This window comes from Delphinus delphis, chromosome 18 (assembly GCF_949987515.2).
Source record: "Delphinus delphis chromosome 18, mDelDel1.2, whole genome shotgun sequence".
Lineage (NCBI taxonomy): Eukaryota > Metazoa > Chordata > Mammalia > Artiodactyla > Delphinidae > Delphinus > Delphinus delphis.
In genome coordinates this window covers 25,215,601-25,240,287 of record NC_082700.1, presented here as the reverse complement: position 1 = coordinate 25,240,287, position 24,687 = coordinate 25,215,601, and the positions used below count along the sequence as shown (strand labels likewise).

Below are 24,687 nucleotides of genomic sequence, written 5' to 3'. Positions count from 1 at the left end.
AGATGGTTTGACATCTTCCTGTGCAATCATTATACCTTTTATTTTTCTTGCTGGTTGTCACTGGCTAGGATGTCTACTATAGTGTTGAGTAAAAGTAGTGATGATGGACTTCCTATCTTGATTGTAACATTAGGGAGAAAGCATTCAATATGAAATGCTTTTTCTGCCTTTATTGAAATGTCCATGTTTATTTTTTCTTTAATAAGTTAATGTTAATTACTTTGGTTGATTTTCAGATGTTCTCTAAATGGCCAATATGCATATGAAAAGAAGTTCTACATCAATAGCTATATCAGGGACAGTAAAATCATAATTTGGTACTAAACACTCCCACCAAAATGGCTAAAATTAAAAAGAATTCCAGTGCCAAGTATTGACAAGGATATGGAACACCTGTAACTTTCACGTATTGCTAGGGAGAGTATAAATTGGTATAGCTACTTTAGAAAACTTTGACACTATCTACTAAAGCTAGTCGTACATGAACCCTATTGCCCAGAAATTCTACCACTAGGCATATGCCCAAGAGAAAAGAATACTTAAGTTTGTGTATAAGAATATTGATTGCAACATTAGTCACAGTAGCAAAAACTGGAAATAACCTAAATGTCCTTTCACAGAAGAAAAATACTAGAGATCAAAGACTAAGAATGAACTACCAGTACACACAACAATATGGATGAACCTCACATACATCATGTTGAGCTAAAGAAGCCAGACAGAGTACATCCTGGTTGATTCCATTTATATGAAAATAAAAAACATTGTGAGGGACGTCAGCGAGTGATCTCCTGGCTGGGAAGGGCCATGAGGAAGACTTCCTGATGTGGGAAATGTTATATATCTTGACTAGGTGACAATTACAGTAATGTAGTCACATATCAAATTTTTTCAACTTATACACTTAAGATTTGTGCACTTTATGCTTCAGTAGGGGGAAAGATTAAAACAGTCAGCAATGAAAAACAATCTGAAATTTTTTTAAATGATATTTACAATAGCAGTAAATATTAAATACTGAAAATTAAATCTGACGAAAGATGTGCAAAACATATACATTGAGAATTACAAAATATTGCTGAGAGAAATTAAAGACACTTAAACAAATGGAGATACTCTATGCTCATGATTCAGATTTAAGATGTCAGTTCTTCCCAAACTGATCTATTGATTCAACCCAATCCCAATCAAAATCCCAAAGACTTTTTCCATTTTATAAGTTGACAAACTGATTCTGAAATTTAAATAGAAATGCAAAAGACTCAGAATAGCCAAATCAACTTTGAAAAATAACAGAGTTGGAGAACTAACACTACCTGATTTCAACACATCAATCTTGTGTATTGGTACAAAGATAGACAAATCAATAGCACAGAAAAGAGAGTCCAGAGATTCGTATGTGTATGAACAACTGATTTTAAGCAAAGGTCCAAAGGTAATTCAGGGCAGAAAGGACAGTTGAAAAAGATAGTCCTTTCAGACTTTTCAATTGAAAAGGATAGTCTTTTCAACAAATTGGATATACAAAAGCAAAAAAGTGAACTTCAATATATACCTTGCACCATCTACAAAATCTAGCTCAAAATGGATCATGGACCTAAATGTTAAAACTATAAAACTTCTAGAAAAAAGATCGTTGTGTCCTTGGGTTAGACAAAGATTTCTTAGATATGACACCAAAAGCATGATCCATAAAAGAAGTTGATAAACTTTATGAAAATTTAGAAGTTTCTGCACTTTGAAATTATTTGTGAATCATATATCTGATGAAGAGCTAGTATTCAGAATATATAGAGTTCTCAAAACTCAGTAATAAGAAAACAAGGGAATTTTTAAATGGGCAAAAAAACTGAACAATCACTTTATCAAAGAAGATACATGGATGTCAAGTAAGCTCATGAAAATTGCTCAAAATCATTAGTCGTTAGGGAAATTAAAACCACAATGCGATACTACTACACACCCATTAAAATGGCAAAAATATTGAATATAAAAGAGCATGTTGAAGAGGATGTAGAGCAACTGAAAGCCTCATACACTGCTGGTGGGAACGTAAGATGGTACAACCATCGTATGACCTAGCCAGACCACTCCTAGGTATTTGTTCAACAGATATGAAAATACATGTCCAATATAAAGATTTGTACAGGAATATTCCTAACAGCTTTAATGATAATAGCTGAAGACTAGAAACAACCCAAATGTCCATTAACAGGTGGATGGATAAACTAGTATATCCATGTAATAGAATATTATAAGAAAACAAGGGAATTTTTTCAGTAATAAAAGGAAAAATATGCTGATACAGACTACAACATGGATGAATCTCAAAAAAGTTAACGCTACGTGCAAGGAGCCAGACCAAAAAAAATAGTGCATGTTATATGACTCCATTTACATAAAATACTAGAAAATGCAAACTAATATAATCTATGTAGACAGAAAGCAGATCAGCAGGAAGGGAGTGGTTACAAAGGGGCACAAGGAAACTTTTAGGCTAATGTTCACCAAACATGAGTAGGTTCACTACTTGATTATGGCGATGATTTCATTTTATACTCTATTTAAATATGTGCCACTTATTGTATGTCCATTATAGCTCTATAAAGCTATCTGTAAAACAAGCTTGGAGCTGTAGGTAAGAATTGATAGTCATTGGCACACAGATGGTGGTTAGCAACATGAGAACACGAACATAAAAACAGGTAAGGAGAACATGTATGTAGCTTAGTCACATATTTAATAACTATGGAGTACTGTACCTACTATGTGGAGATATTACAGTAGGGACTGAGGGTACTAAAATGACTACAGTCTTGGCTCTTTATAATGTAGTGTTGGAATCACACATACCAGCAGTCAATTATTATAGTGTCATCTGTGCCCAAATGAGAAACTAAAAGGCTCTATGACAGTAGTGGGGAACTTTTAAGAACTCAGAGAAAGCTCTCAGAGGAAGTAATGTCTAAGCTGAGGCCTGAAGGTAGAAGATAGAATTTAGCCAAATAGAATGAGAGCAACTGTGCCAAGCAGAGTGACAGCAAGTGCAGAGGTCTGGAAAGTAAAGGGAGCTCAAAGAGTTGGCAAGTACAGCGTTTAGGGCTGTTCATTTGCATAAGCCCCTTCAAACCCTCTAAGTTGGTATTCTACTTTTCTGTTTTTCCTAAGTAAGTTCCCCTCACCCATCCAACCACCAAACTGTGTACCCCATAAAAATCTAGATTTGCCCCGATAGAGGACATCGGTCATTCTTTTGGGCAGCCAGTCACATAAATTGGTAGCTAGTTAACGTAAGGAGTCAAGGAAGGACCTTGGTTATTCTCTCTAGATGCAAATTCTATTCTCTCAAATTTCGGAAGCAGTAGAGACAGTGGTACAAAGCTCGGTGTTTAGGTGCTTGGCAACAGTGGCTCCAAGTGGACCAGTTGTGCAATATGGTTTTGCGATTTGTTTAACTGTGTGACACAGACTGACTCTGATTCTCTAGTCTTTTTGTCTGTTCTGTAAACTGCATGATATTCTTCTAATAAAATTTCTTTTATGCTGAAAACCAGAATCCATCTCTGTTGCTAACGACCAAGAACCCAAACTGACAGTTTGGTATTTGGAAGTGGAATGCTACAAAACAGACTCTAGTATGTATCACCCGCCAGATGGAAAAGAAAGGATGCAAGGCACTGAAGACAACTACTCCAGACTGGGAAAATGGTGACCCTGAGACAGGACATCAAACTGACACCATCAAGAAATGTATTCTAAAGCTGAGAAGCCTTGGAAAGAGATTTATTCCCAGTGCTCATGCTGGTGTGGCAGTGGAGGACAAGAAAGCAGGGGCCACAGGTGATCTGAAACAGAGGACTGCGAATCACCTTGAAGACCCTAGTCAGGAAACTGGATCAAGTAGCTGGATGACACTTCAGCTGATCTCTCTTTAGGAGAGAAATCATGCTTTCTGTAGGTGTGAGCATTTTTGGAAGTATATGTGTGGGAAGAAGGCTGTGTATAGATGACAGTAGACTACATCATTCCTCCCATCTTCCTTGCTATGGAGTCCAATTTTGTTTGACTGTCCATCTCCCCAACACATGACTAAGTCATCTATGGTAATCCTGCTTCCTTGGCCAGCACTTGGTTTAGGAAGGGGTATATATGACCAGTCTAGCCAATGAGCTCTGAAGAGATGGCTGCTCAGGGTGCTCTGGGAAAGGTCTCCTTACTGATAAACAGAAACATAGAAGAACTGCTGCAGCTATCTTGCACCACAGCAGAAGCCATCCTGGAAACTAAACCAAAATACTGAGAAAAGCAGAAAGATGGAAGAAATCTGGTTGCTCAACATCACTACTGTGCTCCTGAATTAACAAACCTGGAAACCTCCGAACTTTAGACTTCTAATTTTGTACTATTGAATAATTTTGAATAGGGTTTTTTGGTTCCTTGCAATTGAAAGCATCCAAATCCTATCTGACGGTATGATTTGGAGAGTAAAATTTGAAGATAAGGCTGGTGGGATCAAGGAGTTTTGTGAAACCATGCAGGGCCTCAAATCCAGCTGAGGATAGTAAGAAACCACTGAATGGCTTGGTACAATTAAGTGCACCCCTGTTGCACTGGGGAAGAACACATTGAAGGGGGACAAAGAACAGTGATCTTTAGATAAAACTTGGGAGAACTCTAACCTTTGAAAAAGTCTCTGGAGCAACCCAAGAGGAACATTAAGAAATTATTATAAAGGCAGGAAGAGGACGGAGAGAGTTGGGCACAAAAGTAAAGGCAATAGAGAGTTTAAAGGAACAGTGAGTTATAAAAGGTTATCAAATATTGGAGAGGTCAAGAAAGAGAAGAAGGGGGGAATCTGGCAATATGGAAATTGATTCCTTTTTAGTGACTTTTGCAACAGTAATTTCAGGGTAATAGGGCAAATGTACTACTACAGTGGGTTAAAGAACCACTGACAGATGAATGGATAAAGAAGATGTGGTACATATATACAATGGAATATTACTCAGCCATCAAAAAGAATGAGATAATGTCATTTGCAGCAACATGGATGGACCTATAGATTATCATACTAAGCAAAGTAAATCAGAAAGAGAAATACCATATGATATCACTTATATGTGGCATCTAAAATATGGTACAAATCAACATATCTATGAAATAAAAACAGACTCAGATACAGAGAACAGACTTGTGGTTGCCAAGGAGCGGGGTGGGTGGGGGGGCTAGGGGAGGGAAGCAATGGGAGTTTGGGATTAGCAGAGGCAAACTATTACATATAGCATGTTTAAACAACAAGGTCATACTGTATAGCACAGGGAACTATTTTCAATACTCTGCGGCACACCACAGTGGAAAAGAATATGAAAAAGATATAGGGACTTCCTTGGTGGTCCAGTGGTTAAGACTCCACACTTCCACTGCAGGGGGCGCAGGTCTGGCTCCTGGTCAGGGAACCATGATCCCACATGCTGAGTGGCCAAAAAAAGAAGGAATATATAAATGTATAACTGAGTCACTTTGCAGTATAAAAGAAATTAACACTGTAAATCAACTATACTTCAATGAAATTTTTAAGAAAAAGAATGAATGGAAAGTGAGGAAAGCAGCAGGTTTATAAGTTAAGGACAGTGACAGTAACATTGCAGGTACTTCCTTAATACATGTTGAATCAATGACTTGATGTAGAAAGGCCACGTACTGAGTAAGAGTTATGTCCCTATTCAGGAGTTCAGTACTGGGAGATTATATTAGGGGATGCATGGCTAGAGTTCTAAGGGAGGAAAACTCTTCCTTGATCCTCTTAGGGTCCCTGCCTGGGCCTAAAGCTCAAACTGACAAAGACATTAAAGAAGAAAAGCATATTAAGTTTTCTGTAACGTGGGAGCTTCCATAAGGAAATGAAGACTCAAAGAAATGGTTAAGCCTGAACATTTTTATACTAGGTTTGATGAAGAATGGAAAGTCATAGAAAAACAATGGAACAGAAGGGTATAAGCTAAGGGTAGTAAACTGGAGAAAACTAGCAAGGTCTGTTCCTTCAGATTCTTCTCTGTTTCCCTCCATCTTCAGAGATAAGAATGCTCCTTTAAAAATCATATTTGGGGGGCTTCCCTGGTGGCGCAGTGGTTGAGAGTCCGCCTGCCGATGCAGGGGACGCGGGTTCGTGCCCCCGTCCGGGAAGATCCCACATGCCGCGGAGCGGCTGGGCCCGTGAGCCATGGCCGCTGAGCCTACATGTCTGGAGCCCGTGCTCCGCAACAGGAGAGGCCACAACGGTAAGAGGCCCGCGTATTGCAAAAAAAAAAAAAAAAAAAAAAAAAAAAAAAATCATATTTGGGAAGAATATTAACTGACATGAGGAAATGAATAAGTGGAAGTTACTACTGGGTATAGGCGTATTGGATTGAGATTTTAATTTTGTTACATTTTTCTGTTTCTGTGTTTTCCAAGTTTAACAATTAACTGATCTAATTTCTAATTAGAAAACTTGTTTTTTAGAGTGTGTTTAATATTATCGCTGGGAACATTTTATTTTCTAATTTTTGGAGCTTTGTAATCCATTGTGTCGTGTCCGGAAACTGCCATTTGGCATGGTAGAAAGGAAAACTGAGAGGATGACATTCTGCAATTCTAATCTGACTAATGGAGGCTGTTATATAAACGTTTAATAACACTGTAATACTAGCAACATTGTCTGTATACTTGTTCTTAAGGAACATTTTCTTGAAAACAAAAACACAGGATTTTTACATGATTTATTTAATAATAAACCAATTAAAGATACAAAAACGTTTAGAGGATTCCAAAATTTAAATTTTTGTTTAAATACAAATTCACTCTGTAACATGAAAACATATAACATTAGACCTCTAAACATAATGATTCTTTCAACTACAAAAATTTCTTTTTGCTATACTAGAAAATTTGCAGAAAACAATTTTTCTTGTGAAATTAAATGTACATTATTTACAGTTGAAAAAGTAATCTAAAAACTATTGCATTTCAGAAACTGGGATATATAATGTATATCTTTGTATGCAATTCCCCCTCCCCCCACTCTCAATAAAAAAAAATGATCCAAAATATAAAGCAATTATGCTTTTATAGCAACTGACTACTCAGCCAGATTAGCCCAAGGCTTGGCTGCTTTCTGGGGCCTTAAAGAGCCCTGACTCTTTCAGAAAAGCAGTATATCATTTAGCACTCAGCAACATAAGTTTTTTACTAGTGGACCACAATGCACAGTGGCCTAAAGAGTTAATGAACAAAGTATTTAGGAGGAATTCAGGTTCAGAGCAAATCTTAACAGGTAACAGCAAAATGAATTTTGTAGGGTCATTAATTTTTCTGCAATATTTTAGCTATATTTACAGTAGGAGATAAGCTTAAAACATAGGGCTTAGAATCATAAAATTTAGAACTAGATAGGAAATTGGAGTTCATCTAATCTAATCCAATACATCCCTCCTCTTATGATGCCCAGAAAGGTCAAGTGGCTTGCCCAAGGTTATACAACTAGTTAGTAGGAGAGCCACTCTTAGGCTGATACTTTTATATTATCCTGCTTCTGAAACAGGTTCAGCCATATCATGGGCACATTTCGATTTTTAATGTTATAATTTACATAGTCATAGTTCAATATACAGTGCAACAAACTAAAGTCGATCTAAGTGAAATCATAATTTTAACAAGGCATAAAATAGGTGTCTTGCATTTGAAAGAGTCAAGACTTAACCTATACAAGTGGAATGAAAATAGCTCCTATATAAATTTCCTGATGTCATATTTAAGTACTGTATTTACAGAAGAATCAGAAAAGCTAATACAATGTAAAATTTAAAAAGAAACTTTAAAAATGCTTATGATATAGCCACTGGAAAAAATCTCAAAAGAATGTCTTCATAGTATAAAACGCCTGTTCCTTCACAATTGAATTCTGAAACATTTGAAGAACAAAAGGAAACACTTGGGTTTTCCTCCCCTCATCTAACAAAGTCAAAATTAACTCTAAGTTATTATTTTTAACAAGTAACTATAAAATTAGGAACATTTGGAGAATTTACCTTAGAATCAATCAATAGTTTGCATACAACTGAAAATGTTCAATTAAAAAACCACCATCTGTAATTCCTTTGGTATATTACTTAGAAAGAGTTGGGTTCCAGCAGTTCGTTTTTTATAGCTACCTGAGAGGTAAATCCATTGGATACCACCATCACATAAGGCTGTGACTGCTGCTCAGTTTCCCCAGTGCCTTCTTTCAAGTTATCTTCAACCTCCTTTTTCTCTACTTCCTGTATATGAGTTTTTGTTTCTTGAGCTTTGATAACTGAAGTGATTACAGTGCCAGGTGGGTGAGTAACCAGTTGTGAATTGCGAGGAGAAAAGGTCACCACAGGTGTGGTAGCACTGAAGGACGGAGATGAAGCCACGCTGACGGTTCCATTGCAAATGGACTGAACATTGCTGGTAAGAACCTGCTGTACGTGGGCAGGACTCAGGACAATGGAAGGAGGAGAGCCCGGCTTCTGCGACTGGAGCACAACATTTTCTTTCAGTACTGTCATGGGCTGTGATGATGGAATGGCTTGTAAGATAAATTTCTGAGATCCAGCACCTGATGATGGATCTGTGCTGGCTATAACTGTTGTGATTGGCACTGTCTGAAGTGTTACTGTGTGCAAATGCTGATTCCCAGGAGATACGACCACAGGAACTTGGGCTGGAGCCTGTATAGTCCTATTGAGATTATGAAATAAAAGTGAGGAAATTAGCATATTCTACATTGTTTAAAACTTAACATTTGACAACTCACTTTGACAAAACATGAGTTATTCATTTCAAATGCTCCTTCCCATATTTTCAACACAACATAAACATTGCGCCAGACCCTGCATTAAACACTCTACATACAGAAATGCCCAACACAAAACTCTCAGTCCATTAACTACGATACCATCTGGTGGGGAAAAAAAAAAGTCTATACTAAGTGCTATATTAACACAAATGGGGAAGCAATTTTGTTGGGGGAGGAGGATATCAAAATGTTTCCCAAGGAAGTTATGTATAAGCTGCCTGAAAGAAAATTAGGGACTTTTAAATAAACATATTGGACTCACTATCATTTTAATATTTGAGGGCTAATGTCATCAATATACCCAACCAAATTACCAAACTTCACATGATTATAATTGTTTTCAACCTGTTTTTCTATATATAGAGAAAACGCTCAATTAACTAAAATAAAAAACAATCTTAAATGTATGAGACAGAATTATTAGAAGAATTTTAATAGTTCACGGTTCATACTACATAAAACAAGTCATGAATATAATTAACTCATGAGGGTTCTTTAGGCTGGCAGATAGAACAAAAAATAAGGCCAACCCTTGGCAAAAATAAAGGCGTGTTTTAGCAGTTTTCTCAGCTCAAGTAATTTTCACGTATTTTAGTCATAAAGATACAATTTTAACATAAAATCTTTTAACGTGGGCTTCCCTGGTGGTGCAGTGGTTGAGAGTCTGCCTGCCGATGCAGGGGACGCAGGTTCGTGCCCCGGTCCGGGAAGATCCCACATGCCGCGGGGCGGCTGGGCCTGTGAGCCACGGCCGCTGGGCCTGCGCGTCCGGAGCCTGTGCTCCGCAACGGGAGAGGCCGCAACAGTGAGAGGCCCGCGTACCGCAAAAAAAATTTTAAAAATTTAAAAAATCCTTTAACGTAAAATCCAGTTTATGTAAGGTTTTAATTCCATTTATTGAAGAAAAGTGGTACATAAATGATATTATAAGTCAATCTAATTTTAAAAGTTCACAGCTGTGAAGTTTACAGTTATGGCCATTGTTAATATAAAACAAATGCTGTTGAAAAAACTCAGCATCTGGATCTCAACTGTGTTTCCTCTGAATTCTATAAAGCTATTTTACAAAAGAGAGATGATTGCTACTCCAAATGACTAGGAACTGGATTAGTCCCCGTAAACCAAATGTTAATTATTGCCAGGAGACTATCACAGGTAAATTTTAGCAAGTTACAATTATGTGCCCTGTCACATGTGAGAAATGAAATTCTGGAGGAGAAGACAAATGGGCTAGATGGAAAGATGACTCAGCACAACTCAGAAGAAGTTCAAAGGAAGCAGAAAGACACACGATAACTGCAGCCCACCCATACATGTAGGATACTGATTCCCAAGTTCAGTTTGCCACCATAGTCACCACTGTGAGGAGTAGTCTACAGCAGGAGATCGGCAGCTCTCTTGAAGGACACTGCTAGAAGAGAATATGAGTCAGGTAATGAAGATTTAATAGGCTGGCAGGGTATGGCCAGATGTACTAATACTATTGGGCAGGAAGGGATGAGTAGGAAGGATACAGAATAACTTCGGGAACTAGGGCACTTTTCCAAAATACACTGTACCTCCCTTCTTCCCTGCCCGCCTGAATCAGGATATCTTGGGTGGAATCTAAGCCTGCAAATGGTAGCTGACAGATACCATTTTTTAAATAAAAAAGACCCAAGGGCTTCCCATGCCAAGAGTTCATGTACATGTATGTATAGATAAAATAGAACTTGGCATATAGGAAGCACACAGATTGTATCTATAAATATGTATAGCCTTGCCACCCTATAAGTATTATCCCAATTTTCCATATGAAAAAGTTAATGCACAAAGTAGCTGAACAGCTTGCATAAGGTGAGCAGTTAGATAAGAAAAGGGGTCATTCAACTGCAGAGCCTATGTGCTTAACCATTACAACATACTGTCACTTCTTAAGTCCTGAATAACTTCAGCCAAAGATGAATACTTTCTATTAGATCTTTAAACTGTGGGGAGTTAACAACCTTTAATACATACCCCTCCCCCTTCCCCTTTCCTTCTCTCAGATGTGGCATGAGCAATAATGTACTTGGAAAATTTCCCTATTGCTCATCAGGGCTACCACTAGACTTTCAATGCTTTTATTCAAGTCAGAAAAAGATGTCCCTTTCCTGAACACCTGCCTGCCATCTGCCAGAAAATATATATACTGAGACATATATATATATATATATATATATATCTCTGCAATGTAAATATATTAGCTTATTTGAACAAATTCTAAAACAATAAATTTTCACTAATAAAAAATTCAGAGATTAAAGGATTAAATACTACACAGCCTTTTCCTAAACACAGGAATTTTAAATTATTTTTTTTCTTAGTTAATGATTAAACTGTCAGTTGTGTCTCATTATATTATATAACAAAGGTTATATTACAGTTAACTACTTTTAAAAAACGTAAGCTGCTTGTAACCAACTGGTACAATATTGGTAATTTAAAATTCCTCAAACTTTCTGAAGCTAAGAAACATATACAATATAATATTTGGCTTTTGTTGAATATCAGATGTCAGAAAGTGTCATTTAATTGTTACAACCACCTGTAAGCTTAAATAATATCATCTTCATTTTATAGAGGAGGAAACAGACTCAGAATAGTTAGTTAATGTGATCCAGCGTCACATCTAATAATTGACAAGGCTGGAGGGCGAGAAGGTTATGCCCACATTCTTCCTATTCCATTACACTGCTTTAAAATATATAATGTATACATTATACATTTTTAGAGGCTAATTATTTAAAAGACCCTAAGACAAACTATTAGTACTTGGATAAACACAGAGAAATAAGTTATACTGGGTTGGTATATGGACTTGCAGATTTACCAAGGAACAATTTTAGGAAAATATTTTACCAGAGGTTTATTTTTGTGAAGCCAAAGTTAAAATTTGTAAAACTGAGCATATATACCCTAAATCAATTAAGGAAATTTAATCAATTTCAATATAGATACAGCTGGCCTTCCATATCCACGGTCTCCACATCCACAGATTCTGCCAACCTCTCTGGTGGAAAATATCCACGCCCCCCCAAAAAAAATTTCCAGAAAGTTCCAAACCACAAAACTTGAATTTGCCACATGCTGGCAACTATTTACATAGCACTTACACTGTTTTAGGTATTATAAGTAATCTAGAGATGATTTAAAGTATATGGGAGGGTGTATGGAGCTTATACGCATATACTATGCCATTTTACATAAGGGGCTTGAGCATCCTCAGGTTTTGGACTCCAAAGGGGGTTCTGGAACCAATCCCCTGAGGATACTGAGGGATAACTCTATGTGCAATTATGTGAGATACAAAGAAAAGAGTAAAGGAAAAACTTGAGAAAAAATATGTTGCTACTTCATTGTAGGTAAGTGATAATTCATGTGATTGTGTGAATTAACTGACAGTATGGCAACTCATTAAGTTCACTGCTTTAGACTAAACTACTTGCATTAAAACACTATCTCCACCACTTACTAAAGGTGACCAGGCTCCGTGGCCTCTCCTTGACTCTGTTTCCTCAACTGTAAAACAGGAATATTACCTACACCTCACTGAGCAATAAGGATTTTCTATACATTAATATATGTAAAGTGTATGAATATAGAGTTCTTTGAAAGTATCATCTCTTGCTGTATATTAATTTAATAATCTAAATTTAAGTCATAATCATTTGACCTTCCCTCAACTATAGAAAAAATATTTCAAAGGTCTTTGATTTTATTAAAAAGTAGTCAAGAAAGATACAGCCAAATTTCTGTTACTTTTCTTAGGAGTGATAATATGATTATTTAGGATGTCTCTACTCTTAAAGAGTGTACACTGAAGTATTTAGGGGTGAAATGTCATGGTGATGTCAACTGACTTGACAAATAGCCAAACAGGAAAAAAAGGGTATAAATAAATATAGAGAGGAAACAAATAAGGCAAAATGCTATCAACTGTGAATCCAGGTGGATGGTATAGTTGTTCAGTGTACTATTTCAGCCTTCCCATATTTTGAAATTTCTCATAGTTAAAAGTTGGGATACTTACAGTGAAAATAAGTAGGATTTGGGGGAGGAAAATAAAATATAACCAAATGAGAAAATAATTTTTTTTAAAGTCAAATGAATGATTAAGAATGTATGTGGGGCTTCCACAGTGGCATAGTGGTTAGGAATCCTCCTGTCAATGCAGAGGACACAGGTTTCGAGCCCTGGTCCGGGAGGATCCCACATGCTGTGGAGCAACTGGGCCTGTGCGCCACAGCTACTGAGCCTGCATTCACTCTAGAGCCTGCGAGCCACAACTACTGAGGCCCGTGCACCTGGAGCCCGTGCTCTGCAATGGGGGGTGCCACTGCGACGAGAGGCCCATGCACCACAAGGAAGAGTAGCCCCCGCTTGCTGCAACTGGAGACGGCCCCTGTGCAACAGCGAAGACCCAACGCAGCCAAAAATAAATAAATAAAATAAATTTATATTAAAAAAAAGAATGTATGTGGATACATACATACATTCATATAAATACATAATAATTTCTACAAGAAGAAATTGTGGGCTTCCCTGGTGGCGCAATGGTTGAGAGTCCGCCTGCCGATGCAGGGGACGCGGGTTCGTGCCCCGGTCCGGGAGGATCCCACGTGCCGCGGAGCGGCTGGGCCCGTGAGCCATGGCCGCTGAGCCTGCGCGTCCGGAGCCTGTGCTCCGCAGAGGGAGAGGCCACAACAGTGAGAGGCCCGCGGACCGCAAAAAAAAAAAAAAAAGAAGAAATTGTGTTTTGGGAATTCCCCACCGGTCCAGTGGTTAGTTCTCAGCGCTTTCACTGCCATGGGCCCGGGTTCAATCCCTGGTCAGGGAACTAAGATCCCTCCCACAAGCCGCACAGCATGGTCAAAAAAAGAAAAGAAAAGAAAAGAAAAAAACTGTCTTTAAGTTTGAAAAGTTAAATTTTATATTTCTTCATTTTATAAGTAGTCCACTTAGAGAACTCATTATTCTAAAAGGAGATAAAGAATGGTCATATACACTACTTCAAAATAAATTCTATAAATATGAAGGGGTGTTATATGTCAGACTATGTTAGGTGTTAGGAAAAGGACAATGAATAGAATCTAGCTCCTACAGATTTAAATGTATAGCAGGAGACAGGCATTAAAGTCACCTGAAACACCTGGTTTATGTACCAGAATGTGGTACAGGCAAGAAGTAAGCTTTAGCTGGAGAGCAAGGAAGGAATTATGAGTAGAGTGAGAGCTGGCAGTGGAGGCTACAGAAATTGGACTGCACTCTGTGTGCAAATTAGATCTAACAAAAGCTGCAAGAAGGCACTATCACGAATGCTGACTCTTGAGCCATTAAACAAAGAATGGCTCTGGTCAGAAACATCACATAATGATATGCATCAGTAACATGTAGGTTGCCAGAGAAAAAAATAGGAGAAACAGGAAGCAGGCAGAGTCCACAGAACTCTGAGACTGTGGAAATGAAGATTCTGAAAGGTACACCAAAGACAGTTTGAAAATCAGAGGTAGGGAGTGTAATTACAATGTTTTAATATCAGGCAGTGAGTCTTACTCAGAAATTGACATTCAGAGTAATAAACTATCCAATATAATACACAATTTACTATCTTTCAGAGCTAAAGGTATGTGTTTTTGTTGCTCTTGTTGTTTTTCTTCTGGTTTGTTTTTATTCTCTAGGTCTAAAAAGGAAACTTTGATTAGAGATGCTAAAAAACAACTGAATCAGTCCAAGAAGGGAGTCCCAGAGATCAGCTGTGGCCATTGTATGTTTCATATCAACACAAATACATACAATGATAAGATGACAAAGAGCATAGAAATCAACGCGAGGAACCACATAATTTCCATCAGATATTCAGTCATCGTAAGTAACCAACAGAACTTAGAGGAAAATAAAACATTAAAGGGAAAATACAGAGTTAAATAAGTACTTCTTTAATTAAGATGGAAAAAATGTGATCTTTATACTCCTTACAAGTCAACGATTTAAGAGAATTCAATTCTCTTAAATCAAACTTGTCGAAAGTTTAAATGGACCATACAAGGAAGACTGAATCGTCTATAAGTCTGTTTTGATTCTAGGTAATGTATACTTCAAGATCAATTGAACAAAAACCCAGCATTTATATTCTAGAATATACAACTGTTAAGATTGAAGTCAGCTAATGAAAATAATCAAAGAATCATTTTTACTGGATTTGGAGGGGCTCCTATATTTTATTATAATTCATGTTCTGGAAATTCATGGCAGTAGAAATGGAAAAACAGAACCTGAAAATGTCCATCTAATTTTCTGCCTTCCTCCCTTTTCCCCATTCTAAATCAGTCAAGACCAGTCCCAAGTGTCTGCAATAGAGCAGTCTAATCTGTTGTTTCATGTCTTTTCTGGGGTTATGAGGCAGATTTGATTAAACCACAAAACTATTCTTCCAACTCTGCCACTTAAAAGCCCAAAAAAGAGGACCTTCGATTCTTGGCCTCCAACCTGTTTGAACTTTAGAACTATTCTGGATACTATCTGAGAAGATAGTATCTTCCCAAAGACTAATGTGGATTTCTTAGAACTCAATGCATTCCAAAGGGTCATGATATGTAAATTTATGTTAAATTTTTACAGCTTCTAACTTTGTTTGAAAAAAGATCTGAAACTATTCTCTGGATTTTCTTATATGTGGATCCCTTCTTATATGGATTAATTCAGTTACACAAAGCTATAGAGAACTGATTCAAATTGATTGAATAACATCAAGTAATGTCACAGTTTAAAAGTAAGGTATAGGGTCTTCCCTGGTGATGCAGTGGTTAAGAATCCGCCTGCCAATGCAGGGAACATGGGTTCGAACCCTGGTCCGGGAAGATCCCACATGCCACAGAGCAACTAAGCCCATGCGCCACAACTACTGAGGCCACACACCCAGAGCCCATGCTCGGCAACAAGAGAAGCCACCGCAGTGAGAAGCCCGCGCACCACAACGAAGAGTAGCCCCCGCTCACCGCAACTAGAGAAAGCCCACGCACAGCAACGAAGACCCAACGCGGCCAAAGAGAAATAAAGTAAATAAATTTATAAAAAAAAAAAGAGTGCTTTAAAAAAATAATAAATAAATAAAAATAAGGAATCATTGATACAATCACAGGACTGATGCAACGCTGCTGAAACAATCTGTTGACCAAGAGTTCTAGCTTGACATGTATATAAGTTTTATTTTCACTTCTGAATCCTGACACGTTTAACGACGACTCTGGTCAGAAACATCGTACAATGATCTGCACCAGTAAGTTTAATTTTCTCACCTAATACTCTGAACGGAAGAATTTAATGTTTCGTCCTGCATGCTACTGGTTGCTTCTCCTTCGGGAACAGCTTGTACTGGCTGTACTACATGAATAGTCCGGAAGAGCTGGGTAGGATATGGAGTCTGTGTGGACTGCATTGTCCTAAGAACCTCTGATGGCTGTGCAGGTTCCACAGGATCTTTGGGTTTTGCAGCTTTAGAATTCCCTGGTTTTAGAACTGTAGTGGCTCCTCCTTTTATCCCTGGACCTGAAGATACTCTCGATCGACTTGCCTGGTTCCTACTCGAAGTGGTTGTTGAAGACAGTGATGGATCTGAAGACTCTATGCTGGAACTTGGATCCTCATCATCTATATAAATAAGGTCTTTCGGCATATCCTTAAACTGATACACCAAGCGCTGACCTTCTACTTTTGCCAGAATACCCCTTTGGTAATAGTACCTATTCAAAGCAGACAATTCCATCAATATTGTATTCAGTTATACATAAACTAAAATAATCTTCAACACAATAAAAATTTCCTAATCATAAACAAAAGTTTAAAGCTAGAAACAAACAGGTGAGAAAAGACTTTCTAAATGAAGGGTAGTTATTTTATTTCTCTTCCATAGCTTACTATAATTATAATGTCCCTAACCTGTTTAAATTTGCTTCAGTTAATCTGAAACAATTTTCTGTATAAAACTTAATGATGTACAAATAGAAGTGATTCAAATTCTGTCATTTATTTTAATTAAATCAAGAACTTAAAAAGTGTGAGTTAAAAAATAAAATGCCAACTGTAACTAAATAGTTCTGGTTTTAAAAGTTTACCGAGTTCTCAGATCACTGATATTTCTAATAAATCTTTCTCAAATATACCCAGATCCTGAAGACTAAATGACATGATCACAAGAAAAACAAACTAAAAGTGGGTTTAAGTGATACTTTTGTTCAACATTTTCACAATGGCTAATATTATGATCGAAGCATTAATTTATTCCAACACAATATATTACACATCATACCTGAGATTCATGTTTAAAAATGCACCCTCTTATTCATTGCCTGCATTACCACTAGTTGTTACTTTGTGCTGAACTTAAGTTTAATGACTCAAAACGTGAGCCTTGTGGTCAATTTACAATTTCTGATGACAGCTTAACATTTTCTGATCCCTTCATAAATAAAATATCTCGTTTGCATGAAGATTTAGGGGGAGGAAGGAGAACGTTTTCCCAGACTGAAATAAGATTTCAACTTAAATAACACTCATTTCTACAAGCAGTGAGGTTTTAGCCCTTCAACAATAAAATTCACCATTTCTTTAACCAACGCACTTTTTTGAAGTCACCTACTTTTCAGTATTTAGGAACCGCTACTGGTCACACAGTGAACTACAGAAGCCTCACGTACCTGAGGGCTCTTCCCATGGTCTCATAATTCATGTCAGGCTTGTTTTTGTGCTTCCCCCACAACCGGGACACTGCTTTAGAATCTACCAATTTAAAAATGCCTTTTTCTCGCTGGGTCCACTTGATATATTTAGGACAAGTAGCTTTGTCCTGGAGCAGTGCCAGTAAAAACTCCCAAAGATAAATTGTGTTTCCTGAAACAAAAGCAATTTCTTTTTAACTGCCCAAAATTTCATTTGAAAGAACGCAATAAAACACAACTAAAGGTCTTCTTAAGTTCTATCTATAATTATACAAACATACTACACAGTTCAGTTAGTACTGGTGATATAATGGTCATAAATTTTAGGGTCTAACATAGATCTTTTTATTAGTCCCGTATAAGATGTCTGAACAGAGCAATCCTGCCAATTAGATGTGTAATGACTTAGGGAGAAAGCACTTTGAGACAAATTTTTTTTTCAGCCTCTTTAAGAACCATTATTACGCCTAAGAAACTGAGAAAGAGTTGTACAAAACCTTTCAATAGTTGTTCTTTTTATATAAAGAGCCAGCAGATTAGCCTTAATAATTTTCTTCAAATTTAGGCAGCAGTTACGAAAATACTAAAACTCCAAGACAATATAATAAAGTGTCTATGAACTGAAAACCTAACGTGGCTGAATTCTTCCAAGAGGCTCTTTATTAAATGAAACGATGGGCTTCCCTGGTGGTGCAGTGGTTGAGAGTCCGCCTGCCGATGCAGGGGACGTGGGTTCGTGCCCCCGTCCGGGAAGATCCCACATGCCGCGGAGCGGCTGGGCCCGTGAGCCATGGCCGCTGAGCCTGCGTGTCTGGAGCCTGTGCTCCGCAACGGGAGAGGCCACAACAGTGAGAGGCCCGTGTACCGAAAAAAAAAAAAAAAAAATGAAAGGATGGATTATTTTGACAGGTAAGTGAAAATCTCCTAGATGGATTTCTTGGACTACATTATTACCAGTCTTTTACAGAAGGTGGTAACCATACCTTATAAGCATGTGGCAGCAATAAGATCCATTTCAATAAAAGCTGGTGGTTTCTACTTAAAATATGCAGATATTTTAAAGCAATCTGAATGTTACTTGACCCATAAGTATTATAGGGAAGTTACAGTAGTAGTACTTACCCTTCCCATCTTTGTTTTTCTTCCTCACAGATATGTTTGGTGTAGTGGCTGGGGAATCTGGTCGTGGTGGTTTAGTTTTTCTGCCTGAAATCACAATGGCTCTACATAAATATTTGCCCTCAAAAGAGAGAGGGAATGGACAATTTAGCTGTTTATAAATGCTGTTTTGTCATTTATCCTAAATTTCAAGTGCCAAGTATTTTATACATGGAACACATATATTGGTTTCCAAAGTGCTATTTATTAAAAGGAAAATAACTTTAGTAAAAATTTGACATTAACTTAGGTTAGATCACAAACACTTTTATGTGGAAAACGATACTTTGGCTCATTTGTAAAAATGAGGTTAAGTTTAAACTTTACATTTTGTCTTTGAGGTGACAATACTGACAGTGCTTTCTTAAAATCTGGGGGAATATTCTTGATGCTGATAAAACTTGGGCTCAGAAAATAAGCCACACAGTTTGTCTGCCTCTTGGTTAGTTCTCAAATACTGGAAACTACCCAAAACTTCTAGAGATATAAAAAATAAGTGAGGCTAAATTTTTGTGAACCACATAGTCCATTTTTATTGTGTATTTTTAAACATATCATTCTTCTATATTTCTTTCAAATTACAGCAAACAAATTTACTTTATGATTATCCATCATCCAGTCCTAAACAAGTCCAATGCAACAGAGTTAAACTATATTTTGTGCAGCCTTAGTCTGGGTCAACCAACTATTCTAAAACTGCGTTTGTGATCTGTTTTTGCCACTTATCTAGAACCACAACTCGGCAGCAATGCTGCCTATGATTTAGGTTAAGCTGATGATGCTGTCTGAACAGACTACCACCCTGTATATGAGAGACAATGAAGATTAAGCATAAATAGATACTTTAGTTAGTACCATTTACCCCTACATTCTTGAAGCTGACTCTCTGATCTTAGATCATAAGGGTGAATGCTGGGGTAATATAATATAGGCAGTAATTTAGAAAAGTAGAATCCTAGCTAAAGTCACAAGGTTAGTGACAACACATCCCAAGACAAACTGAATAGGAAAACGGTTTTTTTTTTTTTTTTTTTTTTTGCCCATGCCGCGTGGCTTGCGGGATTGTAGTTCCCCAGCCAGGGGTTGAACCCAGGCCCTGGGCAGTGAAAGCATGGAGTCCTAACCACTGGACTGCTGGGGAATTCCCAGGAAAACATTTCTGAAGTTAAGGTAAGAGTCAAGGAAAAGAGGGTCAAAAAAGTCACTCTTAAGGCCGGGTTCCTCTTGAGACTACCAGATGTACAAACGTAGACTGTAGGAGCCTGGTGTCTCAACTTCCATCACTGCAGACATCTGCAGAGAACCTCTGCATGACATAGAGACTTCTAGCTAACTGTGTTCATGACAGTAAGGACTGAGAGAAGCCAGACTTCAGTTAGCTCCTATCATTCCTCCCATCTTACTTTATGCTATTTATTGACTTGCTCTGATAATATTTTCTTTATTCCCCAGTTTTCCTCCACTCGTTTTAGTCATGGCAGATACTGTCAGTAGCCTACCCAATATCCATCCTCTCCATCATCTTCCTTACTGTTCACGGTGGCAATGTACACAGCTCCACATGAATTACAGATTAGTTGGGTATAGAAATTCTGGTAACAGTTATTTCTTCTCAGTGCTTTGAACATATCCAGCCCTTCCAGCCTTTACTGGGAGCTTGTAAGCTGCCAATCCAATAATCAATCCTCTTCAGGTAATGCAGATCCTCCCTGGTTGGTTTGCTTCTTCTTCCTTTTTTTTTTTTTTCTTTTCTTTTTTTTGACGGGGTGCGGAGGGGAGTCTTTGATGTTCCACATTTTTACCATAATATATTTAGGCTTGGATCTATTTTAGTTATGCTACTCAGGATCCACCATGCTGGGATTAACATCATTCTTGAAAATTCCTCAGTCATTATCTTTGAATACTGCCTCTTCCTCACTCTACACATGCTCTCCTCCTAGAGCTTTGATTAAACATGTAGACCTTTTCACGCAATCCTCACATCTCTAACTTTCATATTTTTTATTCTACATCAGATCTGTACTGGAGCTCACTAAATTCTCCCTTAAGCAGTGACTCATTTGCTGTTTAACCCATATATTATGTGTTCTATTTGGTTCCTTATCATATCAGCCTTTCACCATTAAATAGCATGTTAGTCTTTCACTTTCTAAAAACAGCTTTATTGAGGTATAACTGATATACAATAAACTGCTTATGTTTAAATTTACAATTTGATAAGTTTTGACATATGTATACACCTGTGAAACCATCACTACACTCAAAGATAATAAACATATTCTTCGCCCCCAAAAGTGCTTTGTGCCCTTTTGTAATCCTCACATCTCACCTTTCCCCACCCTGCCCAATCCACTCATATATTTTCTGTCATTATAGATTAATTTACAGTTTGTACAATTTTATATAAACAGAACCATACTCTTCTTGTTTTTGGCAGAGGGGGAGGGAGTCTGCCTTCTTTCCCTTAGCATAATTATGTTGAAATTCATCCGTTTTTGTTTTCTGTATCAATGGTACATTTCATTTCATTGCCGAGTGGTCTTTCATTGTATGGATATACCACAAATTTGTTTATCCAATCAGCAGGTGATGGACGTTTGGGTCGTTTCCAGTTTGGGGCTACTGCAAATATAGCTGCGAAGAACCTTCATTCACGCATAAGTTTTTCTGTTAAATGTACGGCTTCATGTCTTTTGGGTAAATACTGAGTAGTAGAATGGCTGGGTCACATGTTAAGTATACATTAAGTTCTTTAAGGAATTTTCAAACTGTTTTCCAAAAATATTTCCTCCATGCAGGAAGGTGGGGTAATCATAGGGCTCACCTCATTGGTTTCCTGTTTCCCAGGAATCACTCACTTTTGTTGACAGATGTCCACCACTTTCTTTAGTACCATTGCTTCATATATTTTATCTGTGGTTTTAGCTGTTTCAAACAGGAGGGTAAATCCAGGTTCTGTTTTTGTTGGGTTTTTTTTTCCAGCTTTATTGATATATAATTGACATATTGTGTAAGTTTAAAGGGTACAACATGATGATTTGATATATTTATATATTGCAAAATGATTACCACAGTAGGGTTAGTTAACATACCCATCATTTCACATAATAATCACTTCCTTTCTGAGAACACTTAAGATCTATTCTCTTAGAAATTTCCATAGTCACCATGCTTGTACATTAGTCCCCAGAACTTACTCATCATATAAATGGAAGTTTGTACCCTTTGACTGACATCTCCCCATTTCCTCCACCCCACAACAAACATCATTCTTCTCTCTGTTTCCATGAGTGCGGCTCTTTCAGACTCCACATAAAATGATAGCATAGGGCTTCCCTCGTGGCACAGTGGTTGAGAGTCCACCTGCCGATGCAGGGAACACGGGTTCGTGCCCCGGTCCAGGAAGATCCCACATGCCGCGGAATGGCTGGGCCCGTGAGCCATGGCCGCTGGGCCTGCGCGTCTGGAGCCTGTGCTCCACAACGGGAAAGGCCACAACAGTGAGAGGCCCTAGTACCGCAAAAAAAAAAAAAAAAAAAAAAAGATAGCATACAGTATTTGTCTTTCTGACTTATTTCACTTAGCAGAAAGTCCTCAAGGTCTGTCCATGCTGTCACAAATGGCAGGATTTCCCTCTTTCTCAGAGCTGAATTATATTCCATTCTGTGTATTTATATATCACATCTTCTTTATCCATTCATCTGTGGATGAAGACTTAGTTGTTTCCAAATCTTGGCTACTGTGAATAATGCCGCAGAGAATATGGGAGTGCAAGTATCTCTTTAACATCCTGTTTTCACTTCCTTTGGATATACACCTAAGAAGTGGGATTGCTGAATCATACGGTATTTCTAGTTTTAACTCTTTGTGGAACCTCCATACCGTTTTCTACAGTGGCTGTACCAATTTAAATTTCTACCAACAGTGCAGAAAGATTCCCTTTTCTCCATATCTTTACCAACACTCTATCTCTTGTCTTTTCTATCACTTTTTCTAGCCATTCTATAGGTGTGAGGTGGTATCTTACTGTGGTTTTGATTACACTGCCCTGATGATTAGTGATACTGAGCATCTTTTCATGTACCTGCTAGCTGTTTGTATGTCTCCTTTAGAAAAACGTCTATTCAGGTCCTCCGCACATTCTTTAATTGGATTTTTTTTCGCTATTGAGTTATACGAATTGTTTATGTATTTTGGATATTAACCCCTCATCCGATATATGATTTACAAATATTTTCTCCCATTCTGTAAGTTGCATTTTCATGTTGTTGATTGTTTCTTTTGCTGTGCAGAGTCTTTTCGTTTATTGTAGTCCCACTTATTAATTTTTGCTTCTGTTGCTTGTGCTTTTGGTGACATATCCAATAAATTGTTGCCAAGTCAGGTTCTGTTACTCCATCTGGACTAGAAGAGGAAGTTTCACCTGGTATTTTTTAATAGTCTCATTCTTTGACAATGCTTTTTATTCCCTTGCATTAATAATTACAATCATATTCATTGAAAGTTTCTATTTGATAATCCTATTATCTGAGGTTCTTAGCAAACTAACCTTAGGGTTTTCTATGTCTGCTGCTTCTCATTCAGGAAGTATCTTTCTTATGCATTCTGTGATACTGAAATGTGAGTTCACCTTCAACAGGGTTTTATTTGAAGAAATACTGTGCAGCCTGGATTAAACATACGACGTGCCAAAGCAATTTTACAAGAGCTTCGCCTGGTGCCCAAAGTTACTGCCAGCCTGGGGCCATTGTTATGTTAATTACTTGGCTGGAAATTCCTAACGTCAGTAACAGTTTAAAATCTAATCATAAACCTAAGTTAAGACAAACCTAGGATTATGAATTCTCAAAGGAAAAATTTTTTCCACCCAGCTAAGAAATACAAGCTTCTTAACATCTGTCTGTGCCAAAGGGTGGACTGTTTTTCCCCTTAGGGTACAGCTAAGGGATCCCAATTATATGCTGAGGTCTCTGTCTAATAGCCCATCTTGCACTGGACCAAGACTTAAGCATCTGCCTCTATGTGGGCAATAAAACCAAGCCCCTTGGACATCCAGACTGACATGTCCTTCTCAGCCCTCAGAGCTGTTGCAGTGTCAGGTCACTCTTATTTTCCTCTGCATTTTTGGCTCTTGGAATTTCCCTTACTTTCATGTGAAGTTAGGTTATGTGGTGGCTGGTGATGCCATCAACCAAGATATTAAACTCAAAATATCAAACAAGCTGGGGTAGAATCAAAAGGCAATGAAGTGGGAAGAGTGTCAGTGTTAGAATGTAAGTATGGTCCTAATTTGTGAAAACTTTAAAATTCCCTCTAACACATTCTAACATTTCCCTCTTCAATTACTTACCTGCTGATTCCCAACTTGTATTCTTCCCACTGGAATCTTATACTGGAATCTATGCTGGTGGTTTTCAAACTATGTTCTGCGGAAGGAAACTGACCTCAGCCCTTACCCCTGAGCTCTTTCTGAGCTTGGATAAAAGAGTTTAGATAAAAGATTGAGGCTTTAGAAAGTTGGAAAATCCCTTTTCTGTGAGGTAGACCAAGTATTTTAAATGTATAAAAAAGTATAAAATAATTCTTTAAATTCATCTAATACGAAGAAATAACTCTGTTTTGTACATTCAATTTTTTCTCACGTAAGTTTTAATTCAGGTAGAAATATCCTTGAATAAAAGTTATATTTAGATTCCACATCAAGAGTTGACTGTTTTCCCTTAACAAATTAACCACCCACCTTTCTTTCTCTTAGGTTGTTCTGGTGATGAGCGTCCTGGTGAGTGTGCATATGTCTCTTGAACGTGCTGAGTTTCCATCACTTCAGGAATCCCATCTAATGTGACGGATACATGGGTGATTGGGGCAACAACAATGTCATCTTCAGATGAACTAAATATATTATTATCTAATGGAAATAAAATCAACTAA

General features: G+C 37.6%; 1 protein-coding gene across 7 annotated transcripts in view; it reads right to left on the bottom strand.

Annotated features, from left to right (window-relative positions):
* Positions 1-6,747: 6,747 nt before the first annotated feature.
* Positions 6,748-24,687, bottom strand: part of ELF1 (E74 like ETS transcription factor 1) — a 105,178-nt gene continuing 87,238 nt past the window's right edge. For 6 of the 7 annotated variants that reach the window (XM_059995548.1, XM_059995550.1, XM_059995549.1 and 3 more), the window contains 5 exons: positions 24,497-24,664; positions 18,718-18,801; positions 17,575-17,767; positions 16,177-16,620; positions 6,748-8,742 (listed from right to left, as the gene is read on the bottom strand). In XM_059995548.1, coding sequence (XP_059851531.1) covers positions 8,148-8,742; positions 16,177-16,620; positions 17,575-17,767; positions 18,718-18,801; positions 24,497-24,664 — 1,484 coding nt within the window. In that variant the 3' untranslated portion in view covers positions 6,748-8,147. The remainder of the gene's footprint in view (positions 8,743-16,176; positions 16,621-17,574; positions 17,768-18,717; positions 18,802-24,496; positions 24,665-24,687) is intronic. The other variant, XM_059995554.1, reaches the window with a different exon arrangement.